Raw genomic sequence first — 18,571 nt, 5'->3', positions numbered from 1 at the left:
AATTGTTTGGAATTTAAAAAATGCATTGTCAATAAAAAAAAAATGGCTAAAAGACAAATCTGCTGAATACTGCCATGCTTGTTTATAATTCATTAGAATGCCACTGTATTATAATATCAAGGAAAAGCTAGCATTAGCTTGTATTAAAAAAGCTTGGCGTATTAAAATAAATCAAAGGGTCATGCAATAAACAAAATGCCAACTGACAAAAAAAGCATTCATTGTATTAAACTTTCAAAAACATTAGACCAAGGGATTTGGTCTTATCCATTACAGAATTAGTCTCAGTCCAAATATATAACAAAGTTAAGGTATGATATGCTGTTCACATAATGGCATAAAACATTGTTGGGCCCCTCAAGATTGTACATATGACAGTGTTTATAAATTCTGGCACGAAGACATTGTGGAATGAGCCCAGTTATATCTGTACTTACAGCCAAATCCTGAACTAGTTTTTCCTCAAAGGAATATTCCTCTGATTCTATCCAATATTTCTGATAACCATGAAAGAACAGGTTAATAGAACGGTGCCTAGGAGTAGGGGGTGAAAATGAGATCCAGAGGGAAAACAAAATAAAATAAAAAAGCTTAGATGGTTACTGATTAGTAAAGCCTGTGGATTTAGTAGAATTCAATTCTACCTGGTCAAAAAGCATTAACATTAAAGAATGTTTAGCAAAGATTAAATAACATAGATGACAATGTATTATTTTAATAAACTGTACCAGACATATCAAAAAGAAAAGAAGGTTGTCAGTATGCTCATATTTTACTGTACATTTTAGAATTCAAATTCCTGTAGATGCAAGTCCTTGATTTTCTATTCTTTTCCCCAAAGACAAAGTGGAAAAAAACATACTCCATTTTAGTGCAACTCTAAATTGCTCTTTACCAGTATGAGTCCCACTGAATATAAATGAACTTAAAACATGAACTATCAATTTTGCATCTTTATTGATTATTTTACTTCAGGTTTACTTTTTTAATATAGCAAGTGTAAAACATGAGCCTAATTATTCCACTTCTTTGCACTTTGTCTAAAAATGATGTCCTTATCAATATGATATACCATCAACTTCACATATAACTTTAAGCCAAGATTGTTGTAGTTTCTCTAAAACACTATAATTGTCTGATTTGTACCTCATGGTATTCCATAATGAATAAGTTTGCGCAGTATAGAATTCCTTCCAACCCTATGTAGGACCCTAGTGCAACACCAAGTGCAGGAATCTTCATGCCATCCTGGACAAATGGTTATCCAATATTTTCTCAAAAACCTCCAGTGATGGAGCACCCTAGTGCTCCTAGACTTTAAGAGATCGATTGTTCTACTGTTTAGAAACTCTCACAGTCAGAAAATTCCTCCTTATTTCAAGTTTGAATCTCCCTCTGTAAAGCTTCCACCCACTGGTTTGTTTCTTACCTTCAGGTGCTATGGAGAATAAATTCACACTCTCTGTTCTGTGAAATCCCTTAATATATTAGAAGACCACTATCATGCTGCCCCCCACCTTAGCCTTCTTTTCTTTAGGCTAAACCAAGTTCCTTTAACCACTCCTTTTAGGATTTAGCCTCCAAATCCCAAGTCGTTCTTCTCTGTACTCTTTCCAGTTCCTCAACATCCTTTCTGTATTGTGGTGACCAGAATTGGACACAGTATTCCAGATGTGAACTGACCAATGCAGTGTAAAGCACTATTATCACTTCCTGGGATCCTGATACTATACCTCTGCTGATGCAGCCTAAAACTACATTGGCTCTTTTGGCAGCTGCAGCACACTGCTGGTTCATGCTTCATCTGTGGTCTACCAGGATACCCAGATCCTTCTTGCAAGTACTACTGCTGAGCCAAGTATCACCTATCTTATACATGCGCATCTAGTGTTTCTGCCTAAGTGCAGAAAAGTACATTTCTTACTACTGAACAACATTTTGTTGAATTGGGCCCAATGTTCATGTCAATTAAAATCCTTTTAAACTTTGACCCTGTTTTGGTAATCCCCCCAGCTTTGTGTCATCCACACATTTTATGAGCACCCCTTCTAGTCACTGAGAGTCAGGTAGCATACAAGTTTAATAAATAATGAGGATGAGGATGAGGATGAGGATGAGGATGAGGATGAGGATGTTGGCTATGGTTGTTCAGCCAACGCTGAACCCATCTGGAAGTGGAACCATACATCCCACATTGTTCCAATTTATCAAGAAGGAGGCTATGTTCTACTTTATCAAAAGCCCTACTGAAGTCTAAATACACTACATCACAGCATTCCCTTGGTCCATTAATCTAGTCACATAGTGAAAGAAATCAATAAGATTTGTCCGGCATGATGGCTTTTTAACAAATCCATGCTGGCTGGAAACCATGTGAAACTTTAATATTATGTGTGAAGCTGGGCAGATTGCAGGATTATTCATGCTGAATTTTAAGCCCACAAAATATTCTCCCCACCTTCTTCAATACAGACACTGTATATTTGAAATATTTTGTTCTAGTTTTATACTAAAAGCAATTTCTTGCTGTGGAATTACTTAGAATTATACTAGCTTCAAATAATCAGTTTTAATCACAGTTTAGGGTTTCAAGAAGCCCTAAACTCTGGTTAATCAAAAAGGAAGTAGAATCTTTCAATAGCTCCCTGGAAATTATGGAATTATGGAAGATTATAGCAGCTTGAAACATAACTAGTAGCAAACAGTAAAATGTTATAGTGTAATATAAATATGATATAAATAAATACGATAAATAAATAAATCATATGTGTGCAATTAGTTTAATATGTGTGAACCTGAATATTGTATTTCATTGGAGCTGAGTGCACGGAAAGCTCCTCCCCAAATATGTAGTCAGTGTTTGTACTTTCTAAGATCTCTTTAAATAAGAGATGGAGAACTTCTGCTTTTTCTTAAATAAAGACGACGTCACCATTGTTCCTACAGAACATTCTTTACTGCTATGAAGAAGAGAGGGAGGGAGGGAGGGAGTGTGTGCTTCCCTCTTTTCATGGAAAGGGTCACTTGGAGAGCAGACAAAAAGCTGCTTGGATTCTAAGGTCATGGACTTCACAGAAGTGCTCTTCCCCTAACAGTGGAGATGTCTTCAATTAACAAAGGACAGCTGGGTAGGGGAAGACATCCCTTTTATGAATGTCTAGTAAGTTAACTGCTCTTTTCATCTATATCTGATTTAGAGTGACTAAATCTCCCCCATATCTCATCCCACATTATCCATTATTTTATTGTGCGCCGCCCAGAGTCACCTTGTGTGAGATGGGCAGCCATATCAATTTGATAAATAAATAAATAGAAATAAAAAATAAATCCAGAGGGTCTTCATGCTTACCTTCTGTTAAGGCCCAAACCAACTATGTACAATTCGTTATGCAGAATTACAATACTTACTAATTTAAGAAGATTACTATATGTATGTACTGAAAAATAGTCTTGCTAAGTTTACTATAAATTTATCTGTTGGAAATTTCATTTCAGAAAAGAAAAGTATTTATTCATTATGTTTCAATGCCTTTAAAATATTTTGTAACATTAAGAACTAAATGGCAGCAAAAATTCCAAACTGTGAAGAACACTGTAGGTTTTTAGTCAAGAAGATCATGCAACTATACCAGAAAGGACTGCCCCCCCTTCTGAAAAAACACTTAGAGTAGTAGGAGCAGTAAGAACTGCCAGAATATAAAACAAAGCTGTTTTTTAAAATTAATTCTCACATTTTGAATTCCCATTTGTTCCAAATACATTACAAGCTAAAAGAAGCAAAATGCCAGAAACTTAGATTTGCACATAAGAAGCATGTTGGCAATTGTGTTTCAAAGAATACTAATTGCATAGCATATGCAAACAATCAGGGTTATTCAAAATAAAATATCCAGTAATCTCTTCAAAGAACCTCAGGCACAATCCATCTTTATGGAACTGCATATGTGGGAGAGAGAAAATCTCCCTAGGATAATATTAAGCCCTCTTCCACTCTTCTTCCTCCGCCTTTCCTATTCTCCTGATGCCAAAAACATACATAGTTAGTTTTGTGCATGTCACGTAGCATCTGGAAAGTCATTTTGTTGGATTCACGGATATAGTTTCCATTGCAAACAACAGCTCTGCTATTCCATATGCCTGAATGCTGAATGAAAGAGGGGAGGGGGTGGAACTGCCAAATATTGGTGGAACTCTGTATCTCTAGCTATGAACCTTGAACATACAATTGATATATATAAGAAAATAATCTTTACTTTTTTTATTTTGGCCAAATCCTTAAATGAGTGATGTTAATCACATAGAAAAAATAATGTATTTAAATATTTAAATATTAAATATACAGTTCTTTTTTCCATGTGCCCAATCCAGATTGGAGTGGGTTAGATTTACTATATATCTGGCACTGAATAATTGGGTAATTCACACAATCAAGCCCAAGTCAGTTGTTTTATAGTAACCAGAGACTTCTCTAAAACATATTGGTTAAAAATGATATAACTTTACCAAAGGCCATTGAAGTCTAATTTGCAAGACCCCTAAATCATTTAATAATAGCAGAAGTAATGAATAGTGTGTGTGTGCCTTCGAGTCAGTGTTGACTCCTGGTGACTGCCTGGACAAGTCCCTGCAGTTTTCTTGGCAAGATTTCAGAAGTGGTTTGCCATTGCCTCCTTCCTAGGGCTGAGAAGAGTGACTGGCCCAAGGTTACTCAGCTGGTTTTATGCCCAAGGCAGGACTAGAACTCACAGTCTCTTGGTCTCTAGCCTAGTGCTTTAACCACTACAACAAACTGGCTAGATTTTTCTGGGAGGGTGAAACATCCCTCTGGATCAACACCATGAAGGATCATTCCCTTCATCAGTTGTCCTCATGTATCCTGATGTACACTCATGCCCAGAAGGCCTCAGGAGAGCCTTGAAAGAGCTGTGTTGTGCCTTCAAGCCACTGTCTCGGGTTCACACCTTCCCACTGTGGAACCAGACAGGCATTTTGCTTGTGAGAGAGGTTTTCATCAAAGTATATGCAGAGGCTAAGCAATTAAAGGGTGATGAAGTTGAATAGAAACATAAGAACTATGGATGAAAATCATTAATGAAGGCCTAGTGTGCTCCCCAAATTGATCATGTTTGCCATTTATATCCATTTTAAATCAATGAAGCATGTAAAGTATCTCTTACTGAGAGCTTCAGATGTGGACCTGCCTGCATTTTCAACAATGCAAGCAGCTGAAGTTTAGAATTCCTTGCATTCAGAAACTCAACGAGATATATGAAAGTCTTCTAAAAATATGTACCTTGGCAGATTATACAGTGGTGCCATCCTGAAACAAGCCACAACAGCTCTTTTACGTTGTTTGGACAATAGTTTGTGCCAAACTGCTTTCTTTGATCTTAATGGTTGCTCAACCTATGGAAAAACACCATTGTGCATAAAGATATGATTTTAACTGATTCTCACCTGGTACAATGAAAAGGATTAGTTAATATTTATATTACATGATATAATAGCAACTTTTCTTGCCTCCCCAATTAAAAATAGAATTTTCATTTGAAAATTTCAAAAGACTTCATAATTTGTGCTCTAAATCTTATGAGATTTATAATGAGAAAACTGAAATCTCATTAGATTTGGTGTTTTCATAAGATTTTAATCATTCTTAAAGAAAATGATGATGATTGTGCACTGCTCAAAGTCACATTTTGTGAGATGGGCAGCAATATAAATATGATAAACAAACAAATGAACAAAATCTTAAATCATTTTAATATAATTTTGAGGTTCCCCAGATCATATCTGAGGGTACATGGAAGGTTATAGCTGATAGTTAATCCCTGTATTACAGTATATAACTGTGGTATGAAAATAAATCTTCAGATCACCTTATAACAACTTTGCAAATATGCCTTGCACACCATCAAACATTAGTATTAGTATGCAAACATCTGTTCTCCCTGCCCTGTCTTAACATCCTACCTAATCCTCCAGAAAGACCCCTAAAGGCTGCAGAATTTGTCTGAATATAAAATGCTCAGCTCAGCCCAGCTATTTTTATTGTTCAAGATCAATCTGTTGAGTTCCTATAGTATTTACTGCATTTAACCATGGACACACAGCCCATATGTCTTATTTTTAAACATAAAATAATAGACACAGTTTTACCTGTTCCAGATGATAGACAGCTGCTGAGATCCTTTGCACACGTTCGACAGTTTTCTCAGGGTCAGCAGGTTCATCAGTTTTCAAGACATCTTTGTAGAGATTCAACTGCCATTTCACAGCTGGGTCATCTGACTACATATCAACAAATTTAATCCGTTCTTATAAATATTTAATATTTAAAAGTACTGTATATAGGACACTTATTTAAATAAAGTTGATTTATCGCCATCTTTTGAACCACTGTACTGGAGCAAGAGGAAAAGGCTAAACCTCTGTGCTTATTACCAGAGGGAATTAATTGGGTCTCTAGGGGAAAAAAATGAGATATTTCTCAAGGATAGTGCAATGGCACTATTCCAAAAGCAAAGGCAGGAAGACACTCCAGGGCTGTATTGTGTTGTGCTATGATTATGCCATTTTATTATTCTGTAGACTGGATCAAGACCACCTTTTCTTTCCAGTCACTGCCTAGGGACCCTTAGTAAAAGTCTATTCCCATCTGTGGCACTTGGGAGGAATTCTATCACCACACTATTTTGCATCATGCCAACTTTCAGGGCTTCTGGTAAACTCTTTAGCTAGCTACAAGTTTTGCTAGCTATAAGTGCTACACTCTCATTTCATTGGCATGACTGCCAGGGCTAGTGGAAGTTGGACCTCAACTTCTGGAAAGCCACATGTTGCTCATTCATGTTATTTCTATTTATGTTAATAAATAGAACTTAGTTATAGGATTACTCTGTTGAACGATGGAATACATCAACATGTTCTTTGACTTCAGAAATATATTTAGCTGACTGACATTTTGAATATTACCTTTTCCTGCAAATGTAAGTTATTGCGTAAATGTTCTTTAACTTCTTCTTCAGTGTCTTTCTGCAGAGAAATAAAGACATATTGATCTGTGTTCCCTTAAATATATTTTGATCAATTAACAAGGTAGCACAAATAATAAGACAGAACAAAAGCTGTTGGGATACAGGTACATATCCAAAATAAAAATAAAGAGAACAAAATTCGGTAGTAGGAAGCCTCCTGTGCTCACCTGTGGGCCCCTGTGTAGTTTAGGTTCCAGCGTGATTGCAGTTCTAAGGCCATATAAATAAAGTGGGCTTTCTTCTATAGAGCTCGCTCTTCAGCACACAGAACAGACTAGAGCTGGAGTGGAGGCAGAACCCTAGAATCCTTATGCACATCAAATCCGCTGAGCCACATAACACCACATGACTCTTTCTGTGCTTTACTATTTATGCAGATACTGTGTGCTTGTTTTGTTCTAAAATGTTTTAAAATATTTGTGAGATAATCTGAGTGCAAGTTAGGAGGATACTCCTCCTCACAGAAGGAGGATAGATAGATAGATAGATAGATAGATAGATAGATAGATAGATAGATAGATAGATAGATAGATAGATAGATAGGCAGGCAGGCAGGCAGGCAGGCAGGCAGGCAGGCAGGCAGGCAGGCAGGCAGGCAGGCAGGCAGGCAGGCAGGCAGACAGACAGACAGACAGACAGACAGAGATTTTGGGATATACTCAATGGACACTACAGCATCAAATCAAACCTTCCCTCCCTCCCTTTCTTCCTTCTTTCCTTCGATTTGAAATGTACTCTTTATTAAATTTGTTTGATCATTTCCAGGTTTTGTATTTTTCTAGAGGTTTGTGGTATTCAGATCTGAAGAGTGCAAAAATGCTTCAAACCCATCATGAGTACCTTTGTTATACATGCTGGCAGCTCCTTAAAGAAGTCATGCATTTTCTTGAATTCACATGTAAGGTATGCAGGTTCAGGAAAACACTTAGTTTTAAGTTTTAAGGAACTATTATGGAGTTGGCAACGTGATGGCAACAGTTGAATTGAAACAAGTATTCTCCTGAGCAGGAAAAGTTGTAGTGCCTTTAAAGAGCTGTCAACAAGCACACTTAGATCTGAATTACCTTTGTCCACTTCAGATTCAAATACTGCATGTCTTTGAAACCTTTCAGATTAGAATCAATAAGAGTAAAATATTGACTTACACAGCTATATCTGGACTTAGCAAGAGAAATCAGCTCTTGATCTCCAGGGGTACACATATTCAGCCCAATGGGGAGCATTTTTTTAAGTGCAGCTACAATCAGAGAAGTCTGTATTGAATATAAGTCTCCTCTGTGTTTTGCTTTTTTTCGTTCTTGATCATGACCTCCAGACTGCAAGGGAAGAGACATATAAAATGCACAGGGTGGTTATTTCTTTCATACTAAAATAATTACTTTTCCTAATTATGCAATCATATTAAAATCTTTAAAACCTTTGAATATTTAGCCTTTTGAATGGTAAAACTGAAGTGAACCAAAAGACTATCTTGAAAATACGTAAGTAATTTTAGTGGCATTTTACAACAAAATCATTTAGAATTAGTCATTTTCAAGAATTCAAATATCATTGTAATTTTCAAGGAAAGAAATGTCTCTGTAATTTTTGAGTATGTACATATCAATAAAAACACACACACATGCACACACACACACACACAAATAACATTTAAAATTGATAAAGAGTGATATCATTTATAATTCTGAGGGTTCCAGTGCTTGAGATATATGCCTGTATAAAGTCTAATAAATGCAAAGTGTGAGTTCCAGAAAATCATACAATTGTGAGCAAGTGTGCTAGAAAACTACTTTGCTATAGAAGTTATCTGTCTACATTGTCAGCAACTTTAACCACATGAAGCATAAGGAGAATGAGCCTTTGGAAAAAGACAGTAAATAGGCTGTACATCAGCATTACATGTAACCTGTTCTTCATGATGCAGGCAATGTACAGTTTCATTAGAAGAAAAACTTTTTAAATTAAGGCAGCAAATCAAAGCTCTGGGCAACAGCATTGCAGCTTATCACTAACAAAATGATATTAAAGACAGATTTAGACTAAACAGCCACAAGAAAACACCATATTTTCTGAATTTCATGCATAAAAAAGATGATTAATGACCACAGTGAGAATTGAGCGATAGGCATGAATTCAGGACTGGACTCACAGAATATGTCCACCACAAATAACAAGTCCTTTCTATTAATTCTCCATGTCTTCTCCTTCTGCAAAGGAGTTCAGAGGCTCAGAGCCTTACATTGTACTCTACACTGATATAGGAAAAGTTATTAATAGTGATTAAATTTGTTAATATTACCACATAATTTCTATTAAAACAGAAACAAAATCTAAAAGCAGTCACACATTTAGTAAATGGTTGATAAGCTTTCCTTTTAATGGACAGTGTCAAAACATCTAGCCAACCCTACATGTTCAGTGGGAACCAAGTTATGATGTCATGGCTTTCCTCAAGGACTCACAATTGCTATACTTTGCCTCAAAGCTTTGTTTGTGGAATGCCTTCAAAAAAGTTTTCTTTTATACTAGCAGTGAATTAATGACTCTATATTTAATGACATTAATTGCTACTTGACTTTCATAGCAGACAAACAAATTCCACAATATATCACAGAACCCAGTGGCGTCACTATTCTCTTAGACAGGGGAGGTATCTGACACAACTGGTTAATTTTTTCTTTCTTTTTTCTCCAATAAAGGATTTTTTCAGTTTGTGTGAGCATGAAAATATCTATCTATCTATCTATCTATCTATCTATCTATCTATCTATCTATCTATCTATCTATTCTGTCTCTGCCACCAAGTTTCAGTCCTCCTAAACTGCAGTTTTGGGAAACCTTTACTGACAATTATGAAAACCGCCATACATAATAATGAAGGCTTCCTTAATAATATCTATTCATCTTTGTTATATGCTGATTGACAGCTATCGAGGGGCTTAGTTTTTACTTCTTCTATTCATTACTCCATAAATGAATTAGGCATGTACATATTTTGCTTTTTATAAGTGCAGGAGAAAAAGTGGGAATGGAAGACTGAATCTTCGACATTCCAAGTCTTCCCATCCATCACTGAGGCAGTATTCTGTTCACCTGAAATGATTATGGCCTTCAGGTTCTGACAAGAAGATGAAGAATAATTGGTTCCTTTCAAAATGAAAGTTGAATTTCTTCCTTTCATTCCTGAGCTTAAATCTTAATTTTGGGAGTAGGGGGGAATTAGTAAATGAAATATCAGAAACATGTCACTGTATCCTGTACAAATAGCTCACTGCTTCAAGCTGGACTCACAGTATCAGGTTTGATTCTACTGCCAAATGTTGAGAAATTGACTATTGCACTGATTATTTTGCACTTAAATTCTGGAAAGCTACAAAATAGCAGCATAAACTAAGTCATAAAATATTTGGTATGATGGCTGATTTGGAGAAAGTGCCCAATAAAGGGAATAGGCTTGAATGATGAAATGTTCTGTGAAAATCTGGAGTTGAAGTTGGTATCTGAATTCAGTATGAGTGATATACAATGGAAGTAAAGTATACATGAATATAAATAGAATACTTAGCAAATGGTTCAGTACTAAACAGTAAGACAAGAATGTGTGATGTCCCTGTGGTTATTTAAGGTGTTTATGGATAAATGTATAAGGAATGTGTGGGGTGACATTAGAGGTGTGCTGATTAGGAATGTGTGTGTGTGCTATAAGGAGATGATGTCATGCTGTTTGCCAAGTACCTAAATTATTTGCAACAAGTGTTAGCTAGATTGTAAACAAAAGCAGATTTTGTCAGGAAAAATGGTGTGAAGGATTACACATGAAACATAAATGGCAGAAACCTAGAGAATGGTTAGATGATAACATTCCTAAGAAGAGAAAGGTGAGTAGTTTAAAGAAGAAAAGGTTGTAAAGTTGGAAGGAAACTAATATAGTGAATGATGTTAATCTAACTGGATTTAGGTACATTTCTTTTCCTTTCATGTCTTGCCTTTGATTTCTTTTTATTACTACTTCTCATTTTTTTTCCTGCACTTTCTATAATGTTGCTTACCACAAATAGGAATATTGAGATGAATATTTATATGTTGGTGTAGGTGTACTGAATCTATCTACACCTACTCATCAAGTTCTGAAGGCAAGTTATAATATATTTAAGGTACTTTAAGATACATAAAGAATATTGGGAAGACACTTTTTAAAATTCAAATCCTATCTCTTGCCTCCACTTCAATAACAGGTTTCAGAATAATAAACACCAGCTTGTAGATGGCTGCTGGAGCTCTCAGGGTTTTGTTTTTGTTTTTCCCAGATTGGGTGAAGCTTTCTCACGTGGGTTGGTGTTGCTATTGTTGTTGCTGAGGTCTCTCAGTTACTAGTTCCTTGTGGCATGTGCAAGAGGCCCCAAGACACAAATGTGCTTATAGGAATTGATATGGATTATTTCAATAAGCTGGGTCAGCTCATGGATATCAGTGGGCCCACCTTGATGCCTACTGATGCAGACTCCCTGGCCCACCAGTCTGGCAATAAAATAATTTATTTTATTGTTTTTTTTAAAAAAGATAGGAATATAACATGATGCAAAGCAAGACGTCTAAATATAATCTGTATTTTCACAAGGCTAGCTGGCAACTTTACATACAGATTAAGGCTACTACCTTCTTCCACTGAAAAGCAGGGAAGAGTGAGAGATTTAGGAGTTTTGGTGTCCCAGGCATGCATTGGCTGGAGATCCTCCTAGAAGCAAGGACAAGTTTTCCCTGATTGGGCTTGAACTCATGCCCTCGTCCTAAAAGCTCTTAGAAAATTGGAAACAGTAAAATAAAGTTTTCAGGGAAAGCATAGGAAGATATATCAGGGATACCTTATTTATTTTCAGTGCTGCTTTTGCTCAGTTGCATTGTTTTATTTTTGCTCCCATTCTATGTCCTTCTTTCCCTTTGTTTCCTCAGCTTGTTTACAAATTAATGATTAATATACTTAGTATACAGATCTCAGCCTCATGTAAATTGATGCAGCTAACTCCTTTTTTCAGGTCCTTAGTTTGTTTCTTTTATTGAATTAAAATCTTTGCAACTCCAGTGCTGGGTTTTGAAATAGCACCACATGCTCCAAAATCACTTTCAGCCTGGTCATTCTGGTTAAAAGAGAAAAGTGGAGACATTTATTTAAAAGCTAAGTTCTGGAGAAGGGGAATCTCCTATTTAGCCCTACCCAGAATTTCTGGTGGGAGCTGTACCACCCAATTCAAGATTTGGTTGTGGCAGCATAACTTCTCCTTGGATGAGCTCCTCACCCGGGTGAATAACTATATCAAGACACCTTGGAAGTTGCGGGGGGGGGGGTGGAGGTGAGGAGAAGAGAGAAAGCCTTGTGTTTGTGTTAGTGAGAAACTTTCATACTTGGTCTACTGAGAAAAACTTCAAGGGCATTCTTAGACATACAGTGTGTATGGTTCCATCCCAACATTTTGTTTGGAAGTGTTTCCCTTGCCCAGGAAAAGGGAAGCAGAGCTAGGAGTAGGGCAGCCATTTTATAATGGCTTTACATGCCGCCAGAATTCCAAATATGCTCCCCAGGACCCAAATATTGGTGGCTGCTGTAATGGATCACAGTTTAAATGCATTAACCAAAGTTTGGTTTAGGTCTGATATAATAAATTGTGAATAAATATGTCATGGGAGGTCAAGAAAGGAGGGAGAGGTTGAGCCCAAAGTAAAAATAAACTTTTTCCAGGAAAACTAAATGATGGTTTAGATATTATGCTATGTTTTTCAATATTTTCTCCAGAGATCTTGAAGTGAAACACTGTCATAAAATATAAAGCTATTGACAACATTACCTGCTAATGTGTTTGTTCCCACAGAAATCAGTATGTTCAAAGGAAGGTTCCAGTTACATGCCTCCAACTATGCTTCATGCAATTACATATTCCTAAAATGCTAGGTGTACTGCAACAGCTTTGCAAAGGTTAGAGGAAATAGACAACTACTGATAGGGATTACATGGAAATTTTAGTTGCGTACTGAAACAGATACATGTACCTCTGTCAGCTAAGGTCACAGAAGATGATACAACAATATTTTTTCTCCCTGTCCTGAAGACTGCTGAATTTCATACATTCCTGAACTTCAGTGAATTTGTGGAAGGGTGGTAATTTACTGTGTGAATGGAAGCCATAGGTTAGGGCACTAATGGAAGCAATTTTTAAGTCGCTAACGCATAATTAATTCTCATCCGGAGATCAAAAATGGAGGATTGCCTAATATTGCACAAGAGGACTTTTGCTTGTACAACAAGAAACCCCACTTATCTTTGCCTCTACCTCATCCATACTTCCCTGTTCCCAAATCTTCTACAATGGTTCCTCGGCTCTCTGGAAGAGCTGAATGGAGGAGGGAGAATCTTTTCTGCCAATAAGTTCCACTCTGCTGGTGGCTAGACAATTAAAAGCAGTCTATAGTTCTAAAATATGGAATGATCCAGCAATAATACTACTCTTGAAACTATGCAGATAATGAAATAGAGACTGTATCAAAAACAAATGTCTACTTCTGCACAGATGCCATTTCTTCATGTGTATTTAAATGCATTTATATTAAAAAAAAAAAAGACCTGCATTTTTGTAACCATGGAGACACAGATTTATAAAGCAAGCTATCGTATTAAATATTACCTTCTAATTCTTTAACTCTATTTTTATCTCCACTGAACCATCTCCTAATTGTCTTACAACCATATTTTTGTATGATACTGCTGAACCTATATTTCAAGAAAGGGATTTTAAATAGCCTTGGTACACAGCTATACAAATGGTTTAATATACTCAAAAACGTTATATTTCAGTATGTCTTGGTAAGGAAGCTAGGGCAGATATGAAGGTCACAATTCTTTTTTTTAAAAAGCTTTCATTATAATAATGGACAATATCTTTAGTGACCACCATATTTCTCTAGTATTATTTTGTTTCCAATGGTAAAATTTCCTGTTCATCCATTGCTCTGATAAGGAAATACTCAAGTAAAATGAATGATAAAACATGATGAAGGTGACAGAGGCAGAAGAGAGATATTATTGGACTATTTCCCACCTGTGAAGTCAGTACTTTGGCTTTTATGCCAGAGGATAAAAACAGATAAAATCTGCCTAAGTTTCCAATGGTGTTTATATTGTGTAGGACATGCACCTTCCCTTTGTGACGCCACTGCTATGATCAATGCAAAGTATGTTGAGACCTTGGTCATGTCTAAAACTAAAACATATAGACATATCATACACTTAGACCTGTACCTTTACTTGCATGGCCTGTATGAAAGAAAGAAAACAACAAAGAAATGAGTAAATAAAGATGATGAAAAGATGAACATTTTGCCATTTATTCAGAAAGAATATCTTCTATCTCAATAGAGCAACTAAAAGTACACTCAACTTCTTAGGAATAAACCCACAGAATTTAATAGTTTTGTCTGAGAGTAAAACCAGTTAAAAGTAAACCTAATTCATGGAACCTATACCCAAATGCAGCCATATATATGCACTGTAAAATATGGTACAAGAGTCTTATGGGATCGCAGTGGAGTATAAATGTACATAATAATAAGAAAATCAATAAATATTCATTTATGAAGCCAAAACACATAGTTACATATTTTCTTAAACAATAATTTAGCGTATAAGGTTAGTTTCTTCTATTGAACTTACTAAAGGACAATTCTAAAAATAAAGAATATATTGCAGATTATTAATCCTTCCAACAGTCAATATATTTATTGTGCCAACCTCAGTCATGGAAGTTCACTAGATTACTCTGGGCCAATGACACTCTCTCAGTCCAATTTATCTCACAACATTGTTGTGGGGAAAATTGGAAGGAGTCCTATGACCCTGCCTTATGTTCCTGGAGGAGAGATGGTATATAAATCCAATAGATAAAAGGAACACATTTTAGATAGCCAACCCATATCTTTAAAAAGCAAAACAGAAATTCTGAAATCTACAATATATATTTCATAAATATTTTAATAAGCAATTATATTTAGATTTTGTCACTGAAGGAACAATGCTTTATGTTGAACCAAACCATCATACATGGGACTGAATTAAAGCAAAATTCTGTGACAAGAATAGCTGAAGGTGCCTACTTTCATAATTGAAGTAAAATAAGTAAAATTTCAACTTCCCATTATTCTATATAAATGAAGAAAGGAAACAGTGCTTATATAATTTTGCTTCTGTTCAGGGATGTCTGCTTGGGGTGAGTGGAACTTGCAACTGAAGCCCCGCCCCCTTGTATGTGTGTGCAACATCTAAGCACATACAAAAGGGCAGGGCTTTGATCATGTGATTGTGACTGCTACCTGGGCCTCCCTCCCCTACTCCCTGAACAGATGCTTCTGTTAGCAAAGGAGCCAAGAGCAATGGCACACTTTCCTTAAGAGTGTTTTTTCCCCCCAGCTACTCTTTGTGTCAGGTTTCACCCAGCATTGCCAAGAAACCTATTTCCACAGGCAAAACAACTATTCAATTGTGTGCCATAACAGTCTTCCATATGTACTGTTTACACAGGCATCTGAAGCATTGGCAAACTCAGTCTTTTCAAGAAAAGTCTAGTTCTTAAGCCCCCAATTTTTAGATATAACTACTTGCTAGATTATGACCTTGGGCTTTTCCCCCCTAAAAATAAATCTGACAAACTGAATTATGTGAGAAAAAAAAATATCAAGGTTTGATCTTTTCTGCATGATAATACAAGTGTGATGTACATTCACTCTGCTTTTGCATGCTAGCATTTAGGATATGCTCTGTGTCAATCATTTCCATATAAATAAGACTTGATTTTGAACTAGGCATACGTTTCTATTTTCTTCTTCCAGTGTAAGATTTCACCCTGAGTTCCTTTGATTAAGTCAGGAGCACATGAATCATTTTTAATACCTATAAGGCAAATACTATTTTAAGCTGAAAAACCTGACCTGTATGCAATACATTTATAAACAGATGCTGCATTATATTTAGAAATGGATGTGATATGAACTGTAATTTTAAAAATAGCTGCATGTGTCCTTTATGAAAACACCCACACAAAGTTAAAAAAATAACAGATTAAAAGAGTGCATTTTGTGTTTCATTAATCTATTTGATAAAAATCTGTGATTTCAGTACCACCCAAGTAACTCATCTTTCTCAAACTGAAAGTTCTCTAACTTACCATTCCCCTCGGAGCAATCTGCTGCCATATTATCAGAAAAGAAAAGTTAAAAAAAATCTTGCTCAGCTTTAAATAAATTTAGCTTAATGAAGATCATAAATTATGTTACTTTAAAAAAAAAGCATTCTGATCTATCAGTATAGATTCTACTACCATGAAAGATGATTCCTGGTTATTAGTCTTACTTTTTGCATATAGTAACAAAACAAGTATGTTATGCTATGCCACATATCTGCTATACACACACACACACACACACACATACACACATACACACAAACAGGCCTATATATAATTTTTATTGTGTTTTTATTTGCCTACTTAATAAACAAGTAGGATGTCCTAGGCATGGTTTGTAAAGCATGTTAGCCTAAGCAAAACACATCAGCTTGGAGCATTAAAGCAGCAGCGTTTTTCAGAAAACTCAACAAAGCTGCTTCAAAGCCCCTGATAGTCTTCATGTGCATGCAAACAGTACTTCTGCAGGTTCTGTTTTCCAAGCAGCCACTGCAGCCTTGCAGAGATCATAACAGCTTGAATGCTTTGAAATGTGATGCTTTGCTCAGGTTAACAAACTCTATGAAGCTGATTTTTCAAATGCTTTACACAGTTATCCTCCTTAGTTTGTAAATACCAGGTAGTTTTGGTGACATAGGAAATATTTTGGGTATCTTTTCTGCAATAAAGATTAAGCAGCTGCTTAGTTTTTATGGTTGATTGAGGATTGCATCCCTTCCACTTCTCTTATTCAACAAAGGATCATTCCAGAATAATAACTGGAAAATATGTGCTACAGCCTGCCTCTTCTTAAGGAAACCTAGAGATTCTGAATTGTTAGAACTGGTCTAAACAGAAAGGTTAGAACTGATCTAAACAGAAAGATTTATTGACTCTAGACCTGAATAATACCTTTTCTGTTTCAGAGTTTCTGAAAGTTGATATCCAAAGCTGAAAATGCAAGCTTTATAAACAAAAGATGAGATAGCTTAAACTTATTCCTTTGGGCAAGCAAAAGTGCCACAGATGTTCATTAGGTTAGCTCTGCCTCCCATATTCAGCGTATGCCTGAAACCCCAGCATCCTATGCTTTCCTCATACAGCGCTCTTATTTCCATTCCATCCTTGAATAGGTTAGCTCACATAACCCCTAATCACACATGAGGGGGTAAGTTCCACTGAACACAATTGGACTTATTTCCAGAATTATTCTACAACAAAACTACATTTCCTTGCTCCAATCAAGCACCGCTTATGAAACCCACAGGGATATAAAGGAGAAGGTAACAGACATAAGATGCACGACACAGGAAGAGTTAATATTAATTAATTTACTTAAAATGATATGCTACTTTCCCACTTTATAAGTTTACAGTCTACAAAGTGGATCACAAAAAATAAAATAATGACATGAATAGTTCTAAAAATTTAGTAAAACAAAGATAGTGCAGAGAACAAAAGCAGCAATTAATCAATAGAATATTGAAATAACTAACAACGTTTTTGCTTTTTTTTTAACCTGCAAATAAATAGGGATCAGTTACTTTTTCAGATTTCAGTGATCTCACCCAAAAACATCGCATAATTTCATGTGAGAAAATTGAAATCCTTTGAATTCCTGGTATCCTGAAATGTTGGCCACTCTTTTCAGCTTAAAATTATTTTAATTTTGCAGGGCTCATAGATGACCTGATCCTCCCCGATGCTGTGTTGGTGAAACTTGTACTAAAATAATAATAAACATTTCTACCATAGCTAAATTATTAAAAGCCTTTCTGAAGGAAAGACTACCAAATAGGCATATAAATAAAAATGTGCTCCACAGTGGGTAATATTGACATGACCAGTCTTTGTTTGGTGACCATTCACTTAACCTCTAAAGACAAGTGGAAGTCTTAAAGATTTGAATAAACTGAATAAAAGAGGGAAACATTCTGATGTCTTGGCCCCAAGTTAATTAAGGCTAGAAAGATTATGAATTGTAACCAGAGTTTTGTTTTGTTTTTTGCTTCTGAGGCTAAACAGAAACTGAACAGACTAGCAGATCAAATTGAATTCTACAATTGTTGCCTCCATTTCAACTTAGGGTATAGATTCTCTCCAGCATTCTGCCTGAGATGTCTTCTGCATGCTGTCTGAGATGCCCCCCTCATTCTGCCTTATAACCCAAAATTAACGGGGAAAACAAACTAAGAAAAACAGCATATAGCCTCATTCAAACAAAGGAGAATTACTGGGTTTCAGTAATGGACAACAATTCCTAAATGGCCTTTCAATATTCCTTTTTAACGTTTGCTTCTGACATATGTTCAAGAAACAACAGTGAAATGA

General features: G+C 35.9%; 1 protein-coding gene across 1 annotated transcript in view; it reads right to left on the bottom strand.

The window, feature by feature from the left end:
• RYR3 (ryanodine receptor 3) overlaps nucleotides 1–18,571 on the bottom strand; it is a 256,028-nt gene that overhangs the window by 49,974 nt on the left and 187,483 nt on the right. The window contains exons 70-75 of the mRNA XM_088145058.1: nucleotides 14,326–14,340; nucleotides 8,183–8,353; nucleotides 6,976–7,035; nucleotides 6,160–6,291; nucleotides 5,294–5,406; nucleotides 438–534 (exon numbers count right to left, since the gene is read on the bottom strand). Coding sequence (XP_088001184.1) covers nucleotides 438–534; nucleotides 5,294–5,406; nucleotides 6,160–6,291; nucleotides 6,976–7,035; nucleotides 8,183–8,353; nucleotides 14,326–14,340 — 588 coding nt within the window. The remainder of the gene's footprint in view (nucleotides 1–437; nucleotides 535–5,293; nucleotides 5,407–6,159; nucleotides 6,292–6,975; nucleotides 7,036–8,182; nucleotides 8,354–14,325; nucleotides 14,341–18,571) is intronic.

The sequence above is a fragment of the Python bivittatus genome, unplaced genomic scaffold (genome assembly GCF_059951505.1).
Source record: "Python bivittatus isolate LINGU-HERP-01145 unplaced genomic scaffold, Pbiv_v1 ctg000480_np1212, whole genome shotgun sequence".
Lineage (NCBI taxonomy): Eukaryota > Metazoa > Chordata > Lepidosauria > Squamata > Pythonidae > Python > Python bivittatus.
The sequence above is the reverse complement of the archived record's forward strand: the minus strand, read 5'-3'. Positions and strand labels throughout refer to the sequence as shown.